The sequence below is a fragment of the Mirounga leonina genome, unplaced genomic scaffold (assembly GCF_011800145.1).
Source record: "Mirounga leonina isolate KUSES-001 unplaced genomic scaffold, KU_Mleo_1.0 Mir_454, whole genome shotgun sequence".
Classification (NCBI taxonomy): Eukaryota; Metazoa; Chordata; class Mammalia; order Carnivora; family Phocidae; genus Mirounga; species Mirounga leonina.
Window position 1 is genome coordinate 14,655,160 of NW_023270763.1, and position 24,052 is coordinate 14,679,211.

General features: G+C 39.7%; 1 protein-coding gene across 3 annotated transcripts in view; it reads right to left on the reverse strand.

Annotated features, from left to right (window-relative positions):
- The window catches only part of LOC117999523 (S-adenosyl-L-methionine-dependent tRNA 4-demethylwyosine synthase TYW1), a 206,348-nt gene that overhangs the window by 20,092 nt on the left and 162,204 nt on the right, over positions 1 to 24,052 (reverse strand). For 2 of the 3 annotated variants that reach the window (XM_034988723.1, XM_034988722.1), the window contains 2 exons: positions 13,607 to 13,717; positions 4,969 to 5,136 (listed from right to left, as the gene is read on the reverse strand). In XM_034988723.1, the coding sequence (XP_034844614.1) occupies positions 4,969 to 5,136; positions 13,607 to 13,717 (279 nt within the window). The remainder of the gene's footprint in view (positions 1 to 4,968; positions 5,137 to 13,606; positions 13,718 to 24,052) is intronic. The other variant, XM_034988724.1, reaches the window with a different exon arrangement.

Consider the following 24,052-nt stretch of genomic DNA (forward strand, 5'->3'; position numbering starts at 1 on the left):
GGATGTTTTCATGTAAGTTTCAGGAAAATCTTTCCAGTAACATTGCAGGGGCAGCCTTGTAACCATACTGGGTGACACTTCTAACATAAATACAGAAAATCAATTTACATGGAAATAATCTGCTAAATAATCTACTAATAAACGGTGTACCAAGTTGACTGGCATTAATGTTCACTGAGGAGATACCAAACCAAAAACTATAAATGTCAAAACCGTGGTCATAGACTTCTGTTTCTGGACAAGATGGAGTGTATGCACTTCTTCCTCTTTCTCCCACTATACAGCTAAAATCCCTGGATATGACATATAAAACAAACATAAAACTTTAAAGGTAGATATAAGAAGGCACACTGGCTAGGGACCTCGAGACCTGAGGAACAACAGTGGTGCATTCCCTGGGTTTTATTTTTGGCTCTTATATCCTGCACTGGGTGCTGGAGCCCAGAAGCTTGGCTGAAGCCTGCAATCCAGAAATACCAAAGGGCACCAACAGTAAAAAAACATCTTAGAGCCCCATGAAAAACCTGCTTTTCTTAGCCAAAGGACCAGGAAAAGGGCAGCCTAGCTAGCAGGACAGAAAACCTTTTGGCAATAACCAACCTAGGCCATGAGAAAAATGCCCGATTCTCATCCCAGGTCAGTCAGCACCTAGGCGGGATCCTAGACTTTCACATTTGCCCAGCCATACTGAGCTGTACCCTCCCTCCTCGCTGCTGGGGAGCTCTCAAGAAGGTGGGGCGGAGGATCGGGCCATCCCAACCCCCCTCTGTCGTCTCAGGAGCATTGACCTCCACCTGGCCCTAGCAAGGTGCCTCTCCCCACCCACGCTAGAGTGGGGACAGAGGAAGCTTAGCAGAGAGCCAAGACTTCCACCACTGCCTAAGGGCAACGAGGCCCCCACGTCCATCCCATACTGTCACTGGGGAGCAGCAGGAAGGTGATCCTCCCTCCCTAGTCAGAGTGGTATCAGAGGTTGCTGAGAGGAGAGCCTGAACTGCCACCCCCAAATGAGCCATACCGAGGCACTCCTCCCCGCACAGGTCAATGGCGGCTGAGTGGGGAGCCTGAACTTCGACATCTACTTGGCAGTACTGACGTGACACCAGCCCACGCCTCACCTAGGATGAAAGAGAGTGGCCTACGTTGCGTATCTGACCAAGTCTACCACTCTCCTCTCTCTCCCTTCGCACCCTTTGTTTCAGACCCTCATCACTTCACCCTCGGACTGTTGGACTCTTACAACAGTTTTTAACTGGTTTCTCTGTCTTTTAGTCTTGCAGTTCATCCCCTGTAATGTTGCTAGAGGAATTTTTCTGAACCTCAAATCTGATTGGGTCACTCCCCTACTTAAAACCCTTCAGTGCCTGCCCATGCTGTATAGGAAAAGGCACAACTAGGACGCCATTTAATACCATCAGTGCTCTTGCCACTGACCAATCACCCCCCTTCCTTTCCCTTCAACCATTCTTTTGACCTCCAGCCATACTGAACTACTTGTCGTTCTCCTAACAGGCTAGACCTCTGCCCTTCTCCAAGGACCTTTCCTTGTATGGTTTTCTGCTTTAATGTCCTTCCTAGCTGGGCTGTCACTGGACATCCTGTCAAACAGCAACTCCTCTGTGAAGCCTCTCCTGATGGTACCACATCATCCTAAGTACACCCCTCTGGGCTCTATTCTAATCTTCCATCATTGCTCTGATAAAACTTTGGGGGCATTTGTTTTGATAGTTGCCCTTTTTTTCTGTTAGACCATTCTTGAAGGCAGGGACCATTTGCTTAACTCATCTTTGTATTCTTAGTACCCAGCAGAGTGCCTGACGCATCTTGGGTGCTCAACAAACATTAGATAATGAGGTTCATCTCAGACTCTCTCCTCATGCTGGCTTGTACCTGGTAGCTATAACTGTTATTACATTTATCACATCAAATTTCACTTATTTGTTTGGCCCTTTCTGAGAACTCCCTGTGGATATGGGCAGAACCAAAAAAGAAGCCAGAAGGATGAAAACGGCAGATTATCTGAAAAGGAGCAACAAACCAGTAGCTGACTTTTTATCAATGGAATGTAAAAGACAAGAGAATATCTTTATTGTGTTGAAAGGCAACAAATGTCAACCTAGAATTTTATCCCCAGCCAAAATATACATTTCCAGACAAACAAGAACAGAATTTTCTATCAGCAGACTCCCACTAAAGTATATTGTAAACAGTGTTTTCTGGGCAGAAGGAAAACAATTCCATATAGGGGATCAAAAAATGCAGAAAGGAACAGAGTGCACAACAGTGTTAAAAAAAAAAAAAAGATTTACATGCATCTTTAAGATTTTATTTATTTATTTGACAGTGAGAAACACATAGCGAGAGAGGGAACACAAGCAGGGGGAGTGGGAGAGGGAGAAGCAGGCTCCCCACTGAGCAGGGAGCCCGATGCAGGGCTCAATCCCAGGAGCCGGGGATCATGACCAGAGCCAAAGGCAGATGCTTAATGACTGAGCCACCCAGGCGCCCCAAGATGCATGTAAATCTAAAGGAATCCTGACTATATAAGGCAGTTAACAATATTTTCCTTATACACATTTATCATGAATGGACACAACAGTAACAGCAGGTGAGTTGGGAAGGGAAAAATGGAGGTTGATAAGGTGTTCTCAGGTCCTTGCACTGTAGTTAGAGCATAAAAGTATTCATTACCATTAGACTTTGATTAGTTGAGGATGCATAGAGTCATTCCTACTGCAACCACTAAAAGAAGAGAAAAGAGTATATAATTCCCAACCTAATTAAAGGAAAAGACCTATTGTGGCTGAGAAAATAAAGAAAGTGCAGAGAGAGAGGAGAGAAGAGCAGTTTAAGAGCTGGAGAGGTAGATAGCCTTCTCATGCTGGGTCCTAGAGTCACATTAAGGATTTTGATTTTTATGTTAAAAGCAAAGGGAGGTCACTGAAGCATCTGAGCAGCAGAGATCAATATTCTATACAGATTTCTTTGGCTACGATGTGAAGAACAGTCTCAATGGAGGAGGAGAGAACTTTACCACCATGGTCAGGATTATTTTCAGAGCACTGCCTCTTCAATCAAATAATGTTTTTTTAAAGGCACTACCTTACCTAAGATAACAGTGAATGAAAAACTAGAAAATAAAATTCAGGTTTTTTGGCTTTAATTTTTAAGATTTGCTTCGTAAGTTAATTAGCTTTGTAGCTACTTTAACATTTCAAATACCAGGTGGTCTTTGTTTCTCTGTTCCTTGATGTCCCTTGATGTCCCAGAACATATTCTTCTGTCTAAATATTTAAGTCTGACAGACCACAGGTCATCTACACACAATCTCACTGCAACTAAAGCACAAGAGCCTTTTAACCAGGTGTTTGTTGAGACCAGAGGATGTGAAATTTTAACTGAGCAAATCTTGTATTATTAAATGTCACTAACCTGAGAAGCTGTTCAGGAAGCCATTTAAGGTTTTTGGGGAGGATAAAATGTTCTTTCATGTTCAAATTAAGCCTGACTTTACTTGCATAAAAAGCACTTCTATAAGAAGAGGTACTCCAATCTTGACCTTTATTATCTTTTTGGTATTAATTTATCTTTATTGTGATATAATTCACATGCCATAAAATTCAGCCTTTTAAAGTGTACAATTCAGTGATTTTTGGTATAGTCACAGAGATGGACAACCGGCACCACTCGATATTTCTAGAATATTTCCATCACCCCCAAAGAAAACCTGTGCCTGTTAGTGGTCACTTCCCAGACTGCTCTTCTCCAGTCTCTGGCAACCACCAATCTACCTTCTGTCTCTACGGATTTACCTGGTCTGGACATCTCATGTAAACGGAATCATACAATATGTGCCCTTTTCTGTCTGGTTTTTTTTTTCACCTAGAATAATGTTTTCAGGGTTCATCCATGTTTACTTTTTTAAAAAAAAGTATTTGTTAATGGAGAACTTGAAAGAAAATCAGGCAGAGTAGTCTAACAAACCTCACTGTGCTTTCATCTAGTCTCAACAACAGTCATCCTATCTGATGTGAAATGCTGGGGTCCAGGAGCCAAGAGCAAGAAACAATTCTCAAGGTATCTTCGGTGCAAAAAGGGTGGTTTTATTAAAGCACAGGGACAGGACCTGTGGGCAGAAAGAGCTACACTGGGGTTGTGAGGAGTGACTGACTATATATTTTCAAGTTGGGAGGAGGTTAGGGACAGCATAAGTCTCTAAGGAACTTGGAAGCAAGGTTTCCAGGACCTTGAGGAGCTAGCTGTTGTTAGGATAATGTCATTTACTACTGTCTAGTAAGACCCCAGTCATGAGACCCTTCAGCTGTATATCAGGGAGCCATATGTTTGGAGGATGATCACTAACTTATATCTTGGGGTGGAGGGGTAGAGAAAAAGGAAGTTTCCAAAGGGATTTTTGATGTTTTTTGTTTTTTAAAAAAGATTTTATTTACTTGACAGTGAGAGAGGGAACACGAGCAGGGGGAGTGGGAAAGGGAGAGGCAGGCTTCCCACTGAGCAGGGAGCCCGACGTGGGGCTCAATCCCAGGACCCTGGGATCACGACCTGAGCCAAAGGCAGACACCTAACGACTGAGCCACCCAGGCGCCCCAGGATTTTCGACGTTAAAGAAGACTTACAGGATCCTGGTGGTCGGGCTAATGTCAAACTAAGGCTGCCTTTTGCCTTTAGCAAAGTATTAACATTGAGGCAGCTGAGTTCCTGGAGGAAGGTCACCCTGTCTGTCCCAAGTACTTGTCAATGGGCTGTAAGTTGTAAGGAAGTTTAATTTTTTTTCTATATTTCTTTGGCCTTTGTTCTGCACATCATTACCCACACACCCACTGAGGGCTTCCTTAAGTCTGTTTCAGGAAAGGTAGCAAACAAGCAGATACCTACTCATAATAAAGGGAGGAGAAACTAAAGAGGAGAAGGAGCAGATAGAAGAATGCATAGTTGAGCTCTTCTTACCCTTTTGTGAGCTATCAGGAGGCAGTTGGAATGTTCATGTTCACAAGCAATTTCATAGTCGGGGATCAGATCCACCAAGTCACGGACAAAGTGTATCACCTCCTCGTGCCAAGGCACATTGGCCAGGGTGAGACTGCTTGCTGAACTCTCCCCACAGTAGGTGACACCCTGGGGAAGCATTACAACAGTTACAGATAATTACAGACCTATTTAAATGTCATCGAACAAGAGTGTCAAAGCCAGAAAGGCTTCTAGAGATAATCTACCCAACCCCAACCCACCCAATCCAATCCAATCCAATCCAGTCCAATCCAATGCAAAGGTGAAGAAAGTAATAGTGCATTAGAGATGATAAAATCTGCTTAGGAGCTCACACAAGTAGGCAGGAGCTCCCAGGCCAGTGCCCTCCCCACCCTGTGACTGCAGTGCTCAGGTACCCTTGCTTCATGCTCATGCGGTCACAATCTATGCTAGGGCAGAGCACTGTATTTGAACCAATAACGTATCTTTTCATTCAGATTCCTTTGTGCACTATAATAGATTAATTTTCAAGGAATTATAATCTCCTGGACCACTAATGGAGGCATGGTTGACACCCACAAAAATTCAGTGAACAACTTACTCACTGGGAAAATAAATGAGCTCCCATTTTCCAGTGCAGCTGAGGTTTCATAAGATTGGTAAGGTTTTCCTGTAAAGGGCCAGCTAGGGATCCCTTTGAAATTATTCTTTAAGGAGATCACTTGGTAATGCATTTTGTAAATGGATACGTATAAACACAGATTCACGCCAAACAGGAAATACATTTGTGGCTATAAATACATCCCTTTCACACACTTACATGTATAAGCATGTGTCTCACCTCTCCAGAAATTTCTGAAGCTTCTAAGTCTTTTGAACTCTCCCTGACGGCCCAGGCATATAGGACCCCAAAGTTTCATAATTAAGTTCTCTCTTTGGTAAGTTACATAATGATGCATTTACCAATAATAAGGAATATCTTAACTTTGTAGGCTCTTTAAATACTCCAGGATCAAACTTTCTTGACAAGTGTTTTGAATATTCTAGATATGCTACTACTAAGGAGGGAATAACTGAAATAAAAAGACATCCACTCACACTCTCTTTCACACACACATGGATGTGGACACATATGCGCACGCGTGCACACGCGCGCGCACACACACACACACACAGATTGGAGGGGGTATGGTGCCACTTTATGAAAAAACCCACAGATGAGCACTGTAGAGTGACCGTGACCCTGCAGATGGTGGAGCTAGGAGTTGGCTGAAGACTCAGATGAGCTCTGCAAAATGCTTGACTCCAGATGGCTGTTCAAAAAGATTACTGGTATGCTAAACCAAGATGACCTTTGCTGAACATAAACTAGAAGCGACCCAGCTTAGTTGTAATAAACAAGAGCATCTTCCCTATCAGCCCGATGATTTACAGAATTCATTAAACTGAGCTTGAGATTTAGGTGAATTTAAAAAAGCAAATAATATAACAGTTTTAAAAATCTTTAGGTATGGCTGCAAAATTGTGCTACGTTTCCCCAAATGTATACAAAACACAAAAATGATTTATTGGTAGGTCAAATTAGTCATAAAAATGAACTTTATTTCAATTTAAATGCTGTTTATGATATGTGAATTATATGAACAAGCATGTACACAATAGCTAATACAAAGGAATTTACTGTTCATATTTAAGAAGTTCCTTGAAACAGAGGCTTGAGATGAGAACTTATATTTACAACAAGGGCTTTGGAAAACATTTTAATATTTCCTACTTAGCAATAATAAATCATGAGACATTAAGCACAGACTTGCTTTGGAAAGGCAATGAGAGAATGAATGCCACAGCTGTATTATTATGCCTTCATGTGACACTTTCCCATTCGTTCACATAGTGCTTCATACTTAGCCAAATTCTTTTACATAAAAGTTCTCATTTCGGCCAGACCAAATCCTCTGGGGTAGGCAGTGCGAGCAACTTTCTGGGCCAACCACAGAGCCCCAGTGTTCTCTGTGACAGAAGTGCTCTGGGCAGAAATCGGTGTCAGTGAATTAGTCTATGGAGAGCCACCTTTGGGAAGCCCGAGCCCTCCCTCAGTCAGGCTCCTAATGCCCCCTCCTCTGGTGCTCCCTTCTCTTCTCTGGCTACTTCACTCCATCCTACACTCCTACACATCCTAACCGATGACTTGCCCTGATTTTATTCCTGATCTCGCTACCTAAATTGTCTAAAAAGGCTTCATTTTCTGTATCACAGCAGTCTGCTACCTTCTCATCCTACCACCACCCTGCCCCCACCCCCTCTATCACCAGCACCAACTTTTCCCCTCACGATTTTGAAAAAAGAATGAACTCAAGAAAACAGATGGGAGGGGCGCCTGGGTGGCTCAGTTGGTTAAGCGACTGCCTTCGGCTCAGGTCATGATCCTGGAGTCCCCGGATCGAGTCCCGCATCGGGCTCCCTGCCCGGCAGGGAGTCTGCTTCTCCCTCTGACCCTCCTCCCTCTCATGCTCTCTGTCTCTCATTCTCTCTGTCTCAAATAAATAAATAAAATCTTTAAAAAAAAAAAAAAGAAAACAGATGGGTACAATGTGGCAATTGAAAAGCACTCACTTCAGAATCTATAGATTAAGGAGTGACAAGCAGACCCAAAGAAAGTTCCTGAAGAACAGGACAACTTATGCATCTCTGGGTTTGCAGTGAAAAGCATAACCCACACCATGACATTGGTGCTTTTCAGATGGATCGCTCTGTTCTAGGACATGAAGGCCATAAGGTCTTTCACTGGCTGCTTGGACAGTTTGCCTGGGGATTGAAGGTCTGTAGGAAGAGCAGTATTTTGTCAGTCTGACTATTTGATATTTTAATTAAACTGACTGGGTGTCAAAAGACCCCTGATATTGTTTTTGTCTCCTATAGTCTGATGAGAAATGTTGTCTTCATGACTTTTTGCACAATATACCCAAAACATGACACTCTATCCTAAAAATGTTTGAATAGCTCTTCCCACAAAAAAAAAAACAGCCCAAGCTTCTCAGCCCAGCACGAGGCTTTCCTACGGAACTGCCCCATTAGTTTTTACCTGGCTAAATTTTCCACCATGTCTTTGATCTCTGTTCAGGAACTCCTCCTCCATCTGATCCCATCTCATCATATCCTGTACATAGCTTTTACCAGATAACTGGTATAATTCTGTCTAAATTCTGAGCTTATAGAGGGAAGGGCTGCCCGTGTTTTTCTCTGTATCCCCAACCAATCTATGCTGAATGACCTAAAGATCAAGTCATATATTCTTCTATATGTCATTAAACTCCAGAACCCTCTTGTGATCTAACATAAAATTTCATTCACATTATTCAGGATTTTTCTGCTCTTTAATGATCAGTTATGAAGCAAGCTGGGGACCGCTATGTGAATAACTGGTAATATTCTTTACCTTTGTGCAAAGAAAGGGAGTGAGGTCAGGCTAAGACATTTGTTTTACAAAATGCACTCTGCAAGGAATGAGCTCTGTAGACAGTTACGGTGCCAAAATCGTAAAGGAGGTTTAAATCATCTGACAACAAATTATTACCGAGCACTTACTATCCTCAAGGTGCAATGCAAGGGAGAGAATATAAAGACAGTATTTCATTTACAAATGGATTGTGTTATGAAAGTTTCTCAATACGGCAGATGTTTATAACATGAAACACATTTTCACAAACAAGCAAGCAAATAATGATCACTAAGATTCTTGGGCTAGCAAATAAAGGCCTCTTTAAGTCTAATGAAGCTAAAATGTATGTTCATTCACAGGGAATAAAACAGAAAAATGTTTTATAAGACTAGCAGTGAAAGAAAAGAGGGAACCAATATAATAAAGAAAAAGCTTCTATTGATTTAGTTTAAATAAATGTGCTTAATGAAAAGTGATCTAAATATTTACTGAATCCAGGCATATATTATCCTACTGCATTCTCAAAACAAACCTATTAAAGTGATACTATTATTCTAATTTTAATATTGAGGAAATTTAGGCTCAAAGAGGATCAGTAACCTGGCCCAGGCTACATCAGTACTTTTTAGGAATGTATCAAAGCTGTGCTCCTCCCCATTCCCCGCAAGACTCCAGTGTGTGCAGACTAGGAGAGACCCTTGTGCGTGCACGCACACTCACACACACCTGGAAAAGACAAGAGACATGAACAAGTAATGTGTTTGCTTCTGCAGGGAGCCCCAGGCCTATCACTAGCCTAGTGTCAATTTGTATTATCAATCTCACATCTTCAGGGCATTTACGTGACCCTGAGGTACTATTAAAATTTTAATGCCACGCCCTAGTGAGGGTCAGACCCTGGGAGACTTCTTTTTTTAATCAAGAGCACAGGTGAAGGACAAGCTTCCAAGTACCATTCTATGTCAGTGGGTAAATTTTACCCTAATTTGTGCTTTCACTGGAAGTGAAAGGGCCTAGTGTTTGGTGCTTTAAACCCAAGCCCTATCTCTACCAGAGCTACGAAGTACCACCAGGGTGGTCTCTCTTTTTCAAGCCCCGAAGGAACTCCCTTACGGACCTGACAGATGGCTATGCTTTCAAAAGTATGTTTATTTTAACACAGTTACTTCTAAATGTTTGTTTTTGGAGGAATCTGAGGTTACTTAGCCTACCATATTGCTAGCTCTCATCAAATGTTTTTCAGGGAGGGCTTGTTATTACTATTTTTAAAACTCCTCCATTTCAGAAAATTTTTCACTTTAATTAATAAGACAACAACAATAATGAAAATGCTTTTTCAGACCTTAAGCAGTTTAACTCTATTCAACAGGAAAGCCTGCCTTCTCCTTGACTGATTTCATTTCAAACACTGGGATTACAAAAGTAATGGACGCTCACTGTAATAATTCGCAGAGCACGGAAATGTGAAAAATAAAATTCCTAAGCCTCTCCCTGTCCTTCTTCTACATACAACACTGTGAACAGTCTTATATCCTTCCATACTTTCCTTATATCAATATATCCAAATGTATATGGTTAAAAATATAATCCATAAATATTCTAGAACTTGTTCTGCTTCCTAAGTATACTATATTCGGCAAACATCCCTTTTGCTACTTCAGCTTAAAAGGAAGATACTTCGGGGCGCCTGGGTGGCTCAGTCGTTAAACGTCTGCCTTCGGCTCAGGTCATGATCCCAGGGTCCTGGGATCGAGCCCCACATCGGGCTCCCTGCTCTGCGGGAGGCCTGCTTCTCCCTCTCTCACTCCCCCTGCTTGCGTTCCCTCTCTCGCTGTGTCTCTCTCTGTCAAATAAATAAAATAAAAAAATAAAAATAAAAAAAATAAAAAATAAAAAAGGAAGATACTTCATTAACCTGCAGGACAAATCAGGGCTGAATTTAACAAAGCATGTGATCCAGTCCTCAACGGCTCAGGTATGGATAAGGCAGGCCGTTTCTCCCTCAGGCCTTCTACAAGAGACGAGCTGATCGTCACCACGCTTTCCCCTGATACAACTGTTATGTGTTAGGTTATATTTTACCATTCACGTAAGAAATTAAAATTGAGATTAGATTACGTATTTCTCTAAAATTTTTTAAATAAGATCTCTCCAAGTGACTCACTTTACTTCTGTAGACTTTGCCTTGTTTAGTAAGACCATCCATTTCCCAAACAACATATCCCTATCAAACGTTGTATCTCTGGTGCTTTGATGAGGCCTGGCACATGGAGAGAGCTGAACAATATCTGTTGGATGCAAGGGTAAAATAGTAAAATGGAACTCTAGTTTGAAAGACGCTATGTTATTACAACACCTCAGCTGTAGACAGAAGTTACGTTACTAGTCTGTCAAACTAAAAAATACCCATCAGAGAATTACACTGTTTACAAAGTAGTCATCTTTCTTTTAAAAATAATACTGGGTGATTCTTTTCTGTAAACAAGGAAGGAAGGAAAGGAGGGAGGGAGAAAAAAGGTGACCGTGTGATCCAGCCAATTTGCTTTATAATAGAAGTTTTACTGCAACATTGTTGGAGGCAGCATTCTTTAACAGCTAAATCACACATCAAAACACCATTAATCCCTGACGCTGGCAAGGTTTTCTTAAGCTGACACACACACTGCAGATGCAGTTTGCATCTTTGCATCATTAGAGCTCTTGCCAAGAGTAGCCTTTTTAAAATTAAGAGCAGTTTCAAAAGAAAAGAGTATCTTTGACCTGACTAGAGATGGAATGCTGCACACTCAGACAGCAACATTTCATCTCTTCCCACCTCCCTGGCCCTCCAGAGTACAGTACCACAGAAAGCGGGACTTACTAAAAGACAGCTGTGAAACTGAATCGCCCCTGAAATGACATGGAGTACAACCGCTTCATACGCATACACTGAAGGGTGGAGCTTTCAGAGACCGGGCGAATTTTCCAGTCACTTTCTCTCATTGTGTGGATTCTTAGTTGTCCAAAAAAACCATCTGCCTCGTAACACTCCACAGCTTTAACCACCATGGCATGCTGATGGCTTCCAAATTATTACGGCCAGCCCTGTCTTATCCCCAGAACTCCAGGCTTATATAAACTATGGCCTATTTGGACCTGGACCTGTACACTGAAAAGATCTCTCAAATGATTGAGGCCAACACAGAACTCGTGAAATGACCCGCAGACTTGCCACCCTCCTCCACTGGTCTTTACCGCCTCAGTAAATTGTTCCACATCCACACGATCACTTCAGCCAAAAACCCAGGTGCTGTTCTTTTTTTTTTTTTTTAAAGATTTTATTTATTTATTTGACAGAGAGAGAAATAGTGAGAGCAGGAACACAAGCAGGGGGAATGGGAGAGGGAGAAGCAGGCTTCTTGCCGAGCAGGGAGCCCGATGTGGGACTCGATCCCAGGACCCTGGGATCATGACCTGAGCCGAAGGCAGACGCTTAACGACGGAGCCACCCAGGCGCCCCCAGGTGCTATTCTTAATTGTTTGTTCTTTCACTCCCTGCATCTCAACTGGCAACAAGGTCTGTCGGTTCCACTTCCAAAATTTATCCCCAGTGCACCCACTCCTCTCCAACTATATCGCCAATGACCTTCCCCAAGCCACCACATCTCTTGCTTTATAACTGGTCTACCTGCTCCTACTCTGAATCTCTGTAACCCGCTCATGACAGCAGCAAGGTGATCTTCTAAAATCACAAATCAGATCACATCACACGCCAGCTTAAAACCTTTGCCCAGCACACCTACTATTCAAAAAGTTTACCATTAAACTTAGTATAAAACCCAGTTCTTTTCTTGCTTGAAAGTTCTAACAGAATTTGGCCCCATTCCACCTCTGTGATTCACCTTGTGTCTCTGCCAACTCCAGCTGTCCCACTGAGATCACATGAGACCTCTCAATGCTACCTGTGCCAACAGCGCAGAGTGCTCTGACCCCAAGCCTCTGTGGACCGCATTGCTTCCTACTATTTAGGAATCAGTTGTAAAAAAGTCAGCTCCTCAGGAAAGCCCTCCTTATGAAATCTGAAACAGCCCATCACAATATCTACCAAAACAATATCTGCCCTTTGGCACATCAATCCATTTACAGGAATCCATCCCAAAGAAACACTGGCAAAAACAGGCCAGAGACAACCAGATATGACTGCCTCCTGCTGTAAGTATACAATACCACCGACCAATCTTGAAATGCAAACACACACACACAACACACACACCCCTGATCAATCTTCTCTTGATCTTACTTCCAATCTATAGGAAATACAGGGGGCACAGGAACGTGCAATCAGCAAAATCTACAATAAAGACACAGGGAACTAGCCAGGATAAATGATCCATTTTCTTCAACAAAAATTATTGGTGTGGGAGGTGGGACCGAGGAGAGAGAACACACTGAAGAGGAACTAACAAACTAAAAGAAATTGAAGAGAGAAATAATCCAATTTCAGTCAATGACCCTTATTTGGACCCAGATTCACGAAGACTGTTTAAATAAGAAGAAATAATTGGTCAAGTTTAAAACCTTCTATTTTCGATACTTGAATGACTATTGTTAATACCGTACAGTTGTTAGAACAGTATTCTGAATAAGTGTTTAAAGTGAGGATATATCTTTTAGAGACATAGACTGAAACAGTTACGGATGAGTCATATAATGTGGGACTTTGCTTCAAAATAACAGGGTAAGGCAGAGAAAATGGGTAGGGGTAGAGTAGAAACAAGACTGGTCAGAGTCGGTAACTTTTGAAGTCAGGCGATGACTGGATGGAGGGTCATTAGACCAATCTCTACTTCTGTTTATGTTTGAAATTTTCCACAATAAAAGTTTATTTTAAAGCCAACCAATTCCTCACTATAACACTATTTTATTTCTCAAAATATTAATGTTACAATGTAGTTTTTGATTATTCATTTTGTGTTGACTGTCTACCTCTCTATAAATATAAGCTTTATAAGAGCAAAAGCTTAGTCTTTACTGTTTTTATCCCCAATGCCTAGAACAGTGCCAGGTTCTTGATCAATACTTCTGAATGAATAAATAAAACATCTGGGATCCCCCTGTAGAGTTTTAAAAGATGCTAACTTCACCGTGGCCAACAAAGCACCATGGGAAATATGATGACACTAGCCAGAAGGAGCTTACCTTCACTTCGATGAAGTCGGGATTCCCCAGGGACACCAGCTCAGCATAGGCCTGGAGTTCATCCACATTCCATGCTTTCACTAGAGTCAGTCTGTACACAGTACGCTGTTGCTAAAACAGAGGAAAAGCCAACTTTGTTTTTATCTTGGTGGAAGTCACACCTAGGAAGATTCTCAAATTTCTTCAATGAGAACCCAGCTTAGGTGAAATTCAGTATGAACTTTTGTAAGTCGAAGTTATATTTTGTAGAAAGATGAAAAAAATGTACACAATATAGTAAGATTCCCCTAAGCCTTTTAGGGGCACAGATGCTAGCATTTATCTTTTCTCACTCATAATCTCTAACACTAGACTAGGCACCCAAATGTTTCTTGACAACCACACAATGAATTAGATTTAGTAAGGAACAGCAAACTGACCAAATAGTTTAAGACTGTTGAAAATTAATTCACATAACCTTCAGGCTTTCAGGTACCAATCACTCAAGTGTTTATGATAAGAATTTCTAATGACTCTTGTCTTCTTTCCTGCTCTCTCGTCACTTAATGATCTTGTTGGCAGAAAAGGCACATTTATGAACTGTCAGTGTTGTCACCTGTTTACCCTTTAACCAAAAGAGGTACTGGTTTTCTGAAAAGCAATTAGACACCAGACATCAAAGGCTTTAAAAAGTTTATGCTCTTTGACTTACTGTAACTCCCTTCCAGGACCCAAGACAAATTTTTAAATGTTCAAAGGCTTATTTCACCATCTCAGAACATTACTAATAATAGTTGAAAACCTAAAGCAAGAGCGGGCGCAGGATCTATGACTTGCCTCTAACCAACAGTGTATGGTAAAGGTGATGTGATGTATGTGCTTATGTGTGAATGATTACATCCATCTGCAGCAAGTTCTCAGGCAATATCCATGGTTTAAGTAGCAAGGTTCAAAATACTTGAGAGAAAAACAAAGTGAGGTGAGAAATGAACAAAATGACATCAACCTCTCTACTTTTATCTATGTTTGAAGATTTCTGTAATTAGTGAAAAAGAAGAAACACTTGAGATCTTTAGTGAAAAAAACTAATGAACAGTATTAGGCAGCCATACCATAAAATTTTCTCAAAAATTATTTTAAAATACAGTATATAATGCATGAAAAGACAGAAATCTTCCAAATTCCTCTTACATAACTAGAATTCATCTAACAAAAATGGCAGAGAACTGCAGACCCCTCTCATTTGTACTTATATACACAAAAATCTTACAGAAATTTTAGCAGATAAGATTCGGCACTATGTTAAAAATTCTAGGAATGTGGGGCACGCCTGTGTGGCTTAGTCAGTTGAGCGTCCGACTCTTGATTTCGGCTTAGGTCATGATCTTGGGGTCGTGGGATGGAGCCCCGCATCGGGCTCTGCGCTCAGCGAGGAGTCTGCTTGAGATTCTCTCTCCCTCTCTCCCTCTGCCCATCCCCGGGCTCATGGTCTCTCTCTAAAATAAATAAATAAAATCTTTAAAAAAATTCTAGGAATGCAAAGATGATTCATTACATGGTTCAACACAGAAAAATCCATGTGGTCATCTTCAGAGATACACAAAGATACTTGATATAACTTAACAGCCATCCCTAATTTTAAAACAAAGTAGAATAAACAATCAAAGACCATCTGGTAACTAAACAATTAAAACACGTTCTTAACATAAAGGAAACACTTTCCAGTCAATAGTCAAATTCATTCTCAGTCATTTAAAAAATACAGGCATTCCCATTTAGTCAGACTAACAGAAGAATGTCCATTCTGTTGTTTTTATCAACACTTCCCCTGAAAGCTAAAATCAAAGCAATAAGGCAAGGGAACAAGAATTACTGGATACTATACAAAAAATAATTACTTGCAAATGATATAACTGACTTCTTGGAAACCTAAGAAAGTCAACTAAAAAATTATGCTACGGAAAAGTGGCCAGTTACTAAATAAAAGTATAAAAACGAACAACTTTCCTGGCATAGATTAGTGGAGTAAATATGGGTGCTGGGGCCAGACTGAATCCCAGACCACATACTTAGCTACCTTTATCCCTCTGTTCTCAGTTTCTTCTTTTTTTTTTTTTTAAGATTTTTATTTAATTACTTGAGAGAGAGCACAGAGAGAGAGGGAGAAGCAGACTTCCTGCTGAGCAGAGAGCCTGACGTGGGGGCTCAATCCCAGGATCCCCGGGATCATGACCTGAGCCGAAGGCAGATGCTTAACAACTGAACCACCAGGCGCCCGTGTTCTCAGTTTCCACCCTGTGTAAAATGGGGGTCCTACACAGGATAAAAAGCATGAATCCATGTAGAACTTAGAACCCAGACTGACACCAGTAGGTCCTAAACAGTATTAGCTACTAGATCCCAGCAATGACCACTATGAAATGCAAGGCAAAGCAAATTCTACTTAAATTGTAAAATACATTTATAAAATACCTAGTAATTAGTTTGTGAAATAACATGGACAGTCAAGAAAATAAACTTTTCTTTCTTAGAGAGTCAAAAGTTATATGTGCGTTTTTTACTGGGGGGCGTCAATACCCCTAATATCCACATTGTTCAAGGGCCAACTGTATAAATGATACACATATCTTATATATTACAGTATATTATATGTATTATAGTATACTATTATATATAACATATAATGGATATATATCATACCCAAAAGAATGAACAAACTTCATAATACAAACTAACCTATCCAGTGGCCTTGATAAATTCACTTAATTTTAATTGTTTATTTTACTGGACTTTGTATACAAAGTGTCATCTGCAATAAAGTTTTTTTACTTCAAAAAAAAAAAAAAAGAAAAGAAAAGAAACTTTTCTGAGACCTGAACAAAACCTCACCTACATGGAGAGCCATGATATATTTATAAGCAGAATGTTAACTCCAGTGGGAGTTTAAAATTCCTTTGAACAAACAAACTGGCCATGATACCAACGGTAACAATAGCAGGAGTTAGCAATCACTTAGCACTTACCACACGCTGTGGTTTTAAGTGGTTAATATCATAGCAAAGATTCCAATATTTGTCCAATCTTTACAACAAATCTTACAAAATAGGTCTGATTATTATCTTCACATTACAGTTATGAAATTGAGGCCTAGAGCGGTTGAATGAATTTCCCAAAGTTACACAGCTGGAAAGCAGCAAGGCTGGGATGTGAACCCAAAGAGTACGGCTCTCTCTAACCGTAACCCTAACCTTTTAAAATTGTGAAATGAAACATACAAAGAGAAATGTATATAAAACATGTATGTGTAGCTAAAGGGGTTAATATAAAGAAAACACCCATCGCTCAGCCGCCATCTGTTCCCTTTGTCCCAAAGAAACCTAATATCCTGATGTTCACATTACTGTTTTAGATTTTTGCCTGTTTGAAAGCTACATAAATGGAACCATTGTTCTTTTGTGTCTTGCTTCTGTCATTCAACGTATTTATATAAAATGCATCCATGTCACTGGATGTTGACATTTTCTCATTTTCTTTGTCATCCAGTATTCCATTATTGGAATATACAACAATTTATTCAACCATTCCCCCACTGATAGACATTTGGATCACTTCCACTTTTTAGCTGTTACATAAAAAATGCTGTTACATTTTTATGACACTGGAGTTTAATTCTGCCTGTTCTAGGAAACTGTATGAAATGCTATTATGACATATATTCTTTTAGGTCTGGCTTCTTTCATGGAATTTGACGTTTGTGAGATTATCCATACTGTTGGACCTAGCTGTACAGACATGTTCATTCCCATTCAGTGCTCCATTATACAAATATACTACTCGTGAAAGTTGCCTGTTTTTTCCCAGTTTGGATCTCTTACAAAATAACGTTGCCATCAGCATTATTATACTTAACTTTTGGGATGCACGAGAGCACATATTTTTCTTGGATGCACCTCAGTGCAGAAATGCCAGGTCACTGGATGTGTATTCACGCAATGCTAGCAGATACTGCCAGCCCAGCTCCCGAGGTCACTCCACCGTACTTTCACCCGCCGTGTCTCGGAGCTCCAGTTTTTCTTCACAACACTTGGTGGTGTTAGTCTTCAAATTCTGCCACCCTTGCATTGTTTTATTTTGTATTTGCCTGATTACTAAAGAAGTTGATTATGTTTCTGGCCATTTGGATGTTGGCTTTTGTGAAGTACTTGTTCTCGTGTTTTTAAATATTTCTCTAACGGGCTGTCTTTTTCCTACTGATTTTTTTTTTTCAAATTCTTTTTATATTCTGGCTATAAGAGGGCTATTATAAATGTCTTAGAAATATTTCTACACACTTTATGGCTTTCCTTTTCACGTTCTTCGTATCTTTTGATCAGCAGAAATAACTAATTTTCATACCTTTTTATCTATAGCATATTTATAATCAAATCACTGTAGACAAAAAGAAGCATTATGGGGTTACTGGAAAAGGAATATTATTGGACTTGATTAGATTAGTTTATTTCAAATTATCAACTTCACATTCTGGGTTTTGCTGTGTCTGGGGAGCTTGCTCAATGGAATCATTTCAGAGACTTTATTTAAAGTCTGTTTAAAATTAGTTAAAGCAGTTCCTAAGGCTCTAGGAGAACAAAAGGGTGTTAGACTAGTTAGATTAGATTAAAACAAAAACTGGGTGCAGATGTTGCTTGAAAGGTGAAAGCTGGAATTTCCTTTGCAAAGGAAATACTTAACACTGTTATTTTATCCTTCTTTTTGTTAAAAAAAGAAAAAAGTGTAAACTGGATGGTATTCATTTAATTTGAATTAAACTTGTTTTTTTTTTCCAGTTGGGGGATTTAGTACTTTTAATTTGCATAGGCTCTGGAATGGTTATTACTGCAGAATTTTCTGAATGTGGCGTATTATCTGTAGGGACAGGTATAGTGTGATACCACAGAATACAAAAATGAGCATGAAGGTATTTAATTCAGGCAAACAGTTTAGCTACTTGCTGTTTAGTGTTCAGTGTTATTTGTAAAATGTCACAATGTAATTTGTCAAAAATGTCAAGAAGTTGGCATGTTATAATTTCATGTATTTTCTGTTAAATTTGAGAGTCTAAGATCCCCCCGACCTGCCCAGTGGTGCACACAAACACAGTAATATAGGGGGCTCAGGGGAGATATCTGAAAGTAATATCACATCAAATGTGGCTGGTCTCTAGCAAGAGACCTAGATATCTGTTCACTGCTAAAATTTAAACCAGATCTTTGTGACAGATTTTAAATTTGTGTTTTAACTTACGCTGTTCTTAGAGGGAAGCAATACATGAACTGAAAATACCTGGACTAAAAACTGAGGTCAAAATACCAAAGGTAAATGTTAAATGCTTATCAAAGGGAACTGAGGGAGAAAAGGATTAAGTACAAAGTAGAAAAGGCCTGAGTAGTCAGGAAGGACTGGAGAAAGGAGGAAAAAATATCAGATGATAAAAGAACCACGGAGTAACAATTAAGCTATGGTTCTGGAATCAACTGTGTGAGTTCAGGCATGCCCCCCCCCCCCATGCCTCTGCAAATGGGAGAGTAATAGTGTCAGCATCCTGCGGTGTTATTGTAAACTTAAAAGCACTAAAACAAAGGACTTAGACCATGGTCTGGCACAAAGAAAGGTATGAATAAATTTCAGCTACTATCACCACCACCACCAGCTGCTCCACAGATACGTTTGTTTACACAGGCATCAACCACTAGTCCCTGGGTCCCTCTCTATGCCAGGCATAATTCTAGGTGCTGGAGATACAACAGTGAACAAAGCAAACAAAGTGCTGTCTGTTGTGTGTAACTGAACAAAACCAGAGTCAGAAAAAATTAGCAACAGTAGTAATACCAAAAGAGCAGAGGAGCTGGGAAACCAGCAGAGGTAAGATTCCACCACTGCTGCCTTTTGTACTAACTCCTCAATTTACAAAACCAAAGTGAATGTTGACCAAATTGCATGCTTGTCAAAAAGTTAATTCTGAACTGAATGACTTAAAGCAAAAACAAACAAAACTCGTCAAAACAATTCCTCACTGATGACTATTGTTTCTAAAAACAAAGGAACATTCAATACCTCTACTAGAAACTGGGCAATCTATCAAACTCCTTAGAAACCGTACCTATTATTGAAATGGCTTTGTTCGTTTGTTTTTTTAAGATTTTATTCATTTATTTAATTGACAGAGAGAGAGAGAGACAGCGAGAGAGGGAACACAAGCGGGGTGAGGGGCAGAGGGAGAAGCAGGCTTCCCTCCGAGCAGGGAGCCTGATGCAGGGCTCGATCCCAGGACCCTGGGATCATGACCTGGGCTGAAGGCAGTCGCTTAACCAACTGAGCCACCCAGGTGCCCCTGAAATGGCTTTAAACTAAGTTTTATACTATTTGTGAGAGACAAAACAAAATGTGTCAATCTGGTAAGTCAAATAAACAAAGAACAAGAAAATAAATTCAAAGATACAACTCATGATGCAACCAAATGAAACATTCTTCACATTCAAAGATAAGCAGGAAAACTGTTATAGAATTACTCTCAAAATAAATTAAGTAACCAACCAATTTCAACCTTAATGAACAACTGAAAATGCAGATCAAGGAAAGAGGGTAAAGACAAGGTTATAAGACTCAGTGAAGAAAATCTGACCCAACAGGAAATCATTAAAGGAAACACATCAAGCTACTAATAATGTTTACTTCCCCAAAAGGAAGAGAAGGGTTGTAGGTTTATTATTTACATTTCTTCTTAAAGATCCATAAAACACCATGAAGTGTACTAATACACACATTACAAAAGTCTCAGGAGAGAAAAGAAAAAATGGCAAAAAAAATATTTGAAAAAAGAATGGCCAAAAACTTCAAAAATTTGATGAAAAACATAAATCTACACATCCAAGAAGCTCAACAAACTCCAAAAAGGATAAACTCAGAGACCCATACTAAGACACATTATAATCAAACTGTCAAAAGACAAAGAGAATCTTGAAAGCAGCAAAACAGAAGTGATTTATCACCTATGAGAGATCCTTGATAAGATTTAGAACTAATTTCTCATATTTCTCATCACCAACCACAGTAGTCAGGAGGCAATGGGATGACATTTAAACAGATGAGAGGAAAAAAAACTGTCAGGCAGGAATATTATACCTGGCAAAACTATTCTTTAAAAAATAAAGGAGAAACTAAGCCACTCCCAGATGAAAAAAAGCTGAGGGAGTTCACTGTGAGCAGACTGCCCTAGGAGAAATGGTAAAGGGAGTCCTTCAGAACAACAGGAAAGGACACCAGAGAGTAACTTGAAATCAAATGAAGAAATAAAGAACTCCAATAAAGGTAACTACATTAAGATAAATATAAAAGCCAGTATTACTCTATTTTTGGTCTGTAACTCCTCTTTTTGTTTCCTATGTGATTTGAAAGACATCTACATAAAAGAATAATTACAAATCTGTGTTAAATGGGCATGCAGTATATAAAAATGTAATCTGTGAAATTAACAACATAAAGGAGGAAGCCAGAGCTGCACAGGATCAGTTTTTGTATGTACTTAAAGTTAATTTAGCAGGAATTCAAAATAGACTGTTATAAATTAAATGTCTTTTCTACTATTAAGAAAATAACTAAAAAAAACATAGAAAAAGGAAAATGAAGAGGAAATCAAAAGGTACACAGGAAAAAAAAATCAAACTAAAAAGGGCAGTACTGGAAGAAATGAAAACAAAAAGATGCAAGACATATAGAAAACAAAAATCATACAAGTCTTTACCATAAACACTTTAAATGTAAGTTGATTGGGCGCCTGGGTGGTTCAGCTGGTTAAGCGACTGCCTTCGGCTCAGGTCATGATCCCAGAGTCCTGGGATCGAGTCCCACTTCGGGCTCCCTGCTCAGCAGGGAGTCTGCTTCTCCCTCTGACCCTACCCACTCTTGAGCTCTATCTCACACTCTCCCTCTCTCAAATAAATAAATATCTTTTTAAAAAATAAATAAATAAATGTAAGTTGATTAAATTCACCCATTAAAAGACAGAATGGATTTTTCTTAAAAAAATTGAAGACTTCTATGCTGTCTACAAAATAGGTTCACTTTAGATCCAAAGATACAAACAGGTTGAAAGTGAAAGGATGGAAAAATTACATTCCATGCAAACAGTAACCAAAAGAGAGCTGGGGTGGCTATACTCATAACAGACCAAATAGATTTTAAGTAAAAGATCGTTACAAGAGACAAGAAAGGTCCTTATATATTGATAAAATGGCTAACTCATCAAGCTATAACAATTATAAACATATATGCACCAAACAACAGGCACACAGGGGATCATCAACAAAATTAACAGCCAATTTCTCATCAGAGTATTGCCAAACCAGGAAATCCCACATGAGCCTTTGGTGTCCAGAGCTTTTATTGGAGCTCCATCACATACTGACCACATGGCTAAAGTTGGGTTTCCAGACCCTCCTGGAGGTTCAAGGTCATACTTTTAGTTATCAGTTCCTCTGGAGATTCGAACTAATAATGAAATTAATTATGAAACCAATAAGGCTCCAAAGCCTCCACCATAAATCATATTTCTAGACTGTCCAGTGACCAAAGCCCCCATGCAAACAAAGATAATCCTATCATGTAGGACATTCCAAGAATCAAGAGATCATCTCCCAGCAGCTGAGGGCAAAAGCCATACATCTTAGGTAAAGTTAATTTTTCACTACACACCAATGGGTCAGAGGAAAAATGAAAAGAGAAAATACGGGCGCCTGGGTGGCTCAGTTGGTTAAGCGACTTGCCTTCGGCTCAGGTCATGATCCTGGAGTCCCTGGATCAAGTCCCGCATCGGGCTCCCTGCTCGGCAGGGAGTCTGCTTCTCCCTCTGACCCTCCCCCTTCTCATGTGCTCTCACTCTTTCTCTCTCAAATAAATAAATAAAATCTTTAAAAAAAAAAGAAAAGAGAAAATACTTTGAGATAAATAAAAACAAAACCACAACATACCAAAACTTATGAAAAACTGAAAAAGCAGTGCTTGGAGAAAAATTAATAGCTGTAAACACCTACAAAAAAAAAAAAAAAATCTCAAACATTAACCTAAGTTCATACCTCAAGTATCTAAAAGAGTAAATTAAAACAAAAGCAAGGGGGGCCTGGGTGGCTCAGTCGTTAAGCATCTGCCTTCAGCTCAGGTCATGATCCCAGACCCAGGGATCGAGCCCCACATCGAGCCCCACATCGGGCTCCCTGCTCAGCAGGAAGCCTGCTTCTCCCTCTCCTGCTCCCCCGCTTGTGTTCCCTCTCTCGCTGTGTCTCTCTCTGTCAAATAAATAAATAAAATCTTAAAAAAAAAAAAAGCAAAAAGTAAGAAAGAAATAATAAAGATGAGAACAGAAGTAAAAGAGAATGGAGAAACACTAGAGAAGAAAGAAACCCCAAGTTGGTCCTATGAAAATACCAACACAATTGACAAACCTGTAACTAGACTAGAAAAGAGAGAAGACACAACTAAAATCAGAAATGAAAATGGAGACAATACTGCCAAGCTTGCAGAAATAAAAAGGGGTATAAGAGAATACTGTGAACAACTGTATGCCAACAAATTAGATATAACCTAAATTAAATGGGCAAATTCCTAGAAACACACAAATTGCCAAAAATGACTCACAAAGAAGTAGAAAATCTCAACAGATCTGTAACAAGTAAAGAGATTAAGTCAGTAATCAAAAAACTCCCAACCAAAAAAAGTCCAGAAGCAGATGGCTTCACTGGTGAATTCTGCCAAACATTTCAAGAATAATTCTCAAACTCTTCCCATTAACAGGAGAAAAGGGAATACTTTTGAACTCCTCTGAGGCCACATTACCTTTCAGCCAAAGATAGCACAAGAAAAATATCCAGTATCGCTTATGAACATAAATGCAGAAATCCTCAATGAAATGCTATCACACCAAATCCAATAGCATATTAAAATATTATGCAGCATGAATAAGTGGGATTTAGCAACTGGGTAAGGAGGATGGAGAGTAACTACTTACTGGATACAAGACTTTATTTTGGAATGATGAAAATGTTTAGGAACTCGGTAGAGGTAGTAATTGAATAACATCATGAATGTGTCAGTGAATTCTTTACTATAAAATGTTTAACTTTATGTTATTTGAATTTCATCTCAATAAAAAATTTAAAATTCCTGTCAAAATTCCAGCTGCTCATTTTTCGGGGTGGGGGGGCGATCTGATTTTCAAGATGCATAGAGAAATGCATATGGACCCGAACAGCCAAAATAACTTTGAAAAAGAACAAATCTGAGAGACTCACACTTCCTGATTTCAAGACTTACTCAAAGCTATAATAATCAAGATTGTGTGAGATACCAGCATAAGAACAGACATATGGATCAATGGGACAGAATTGAGTCCAGAAGTGAAACCACACAAAGACAACTGATCTGACAAGCACGTCA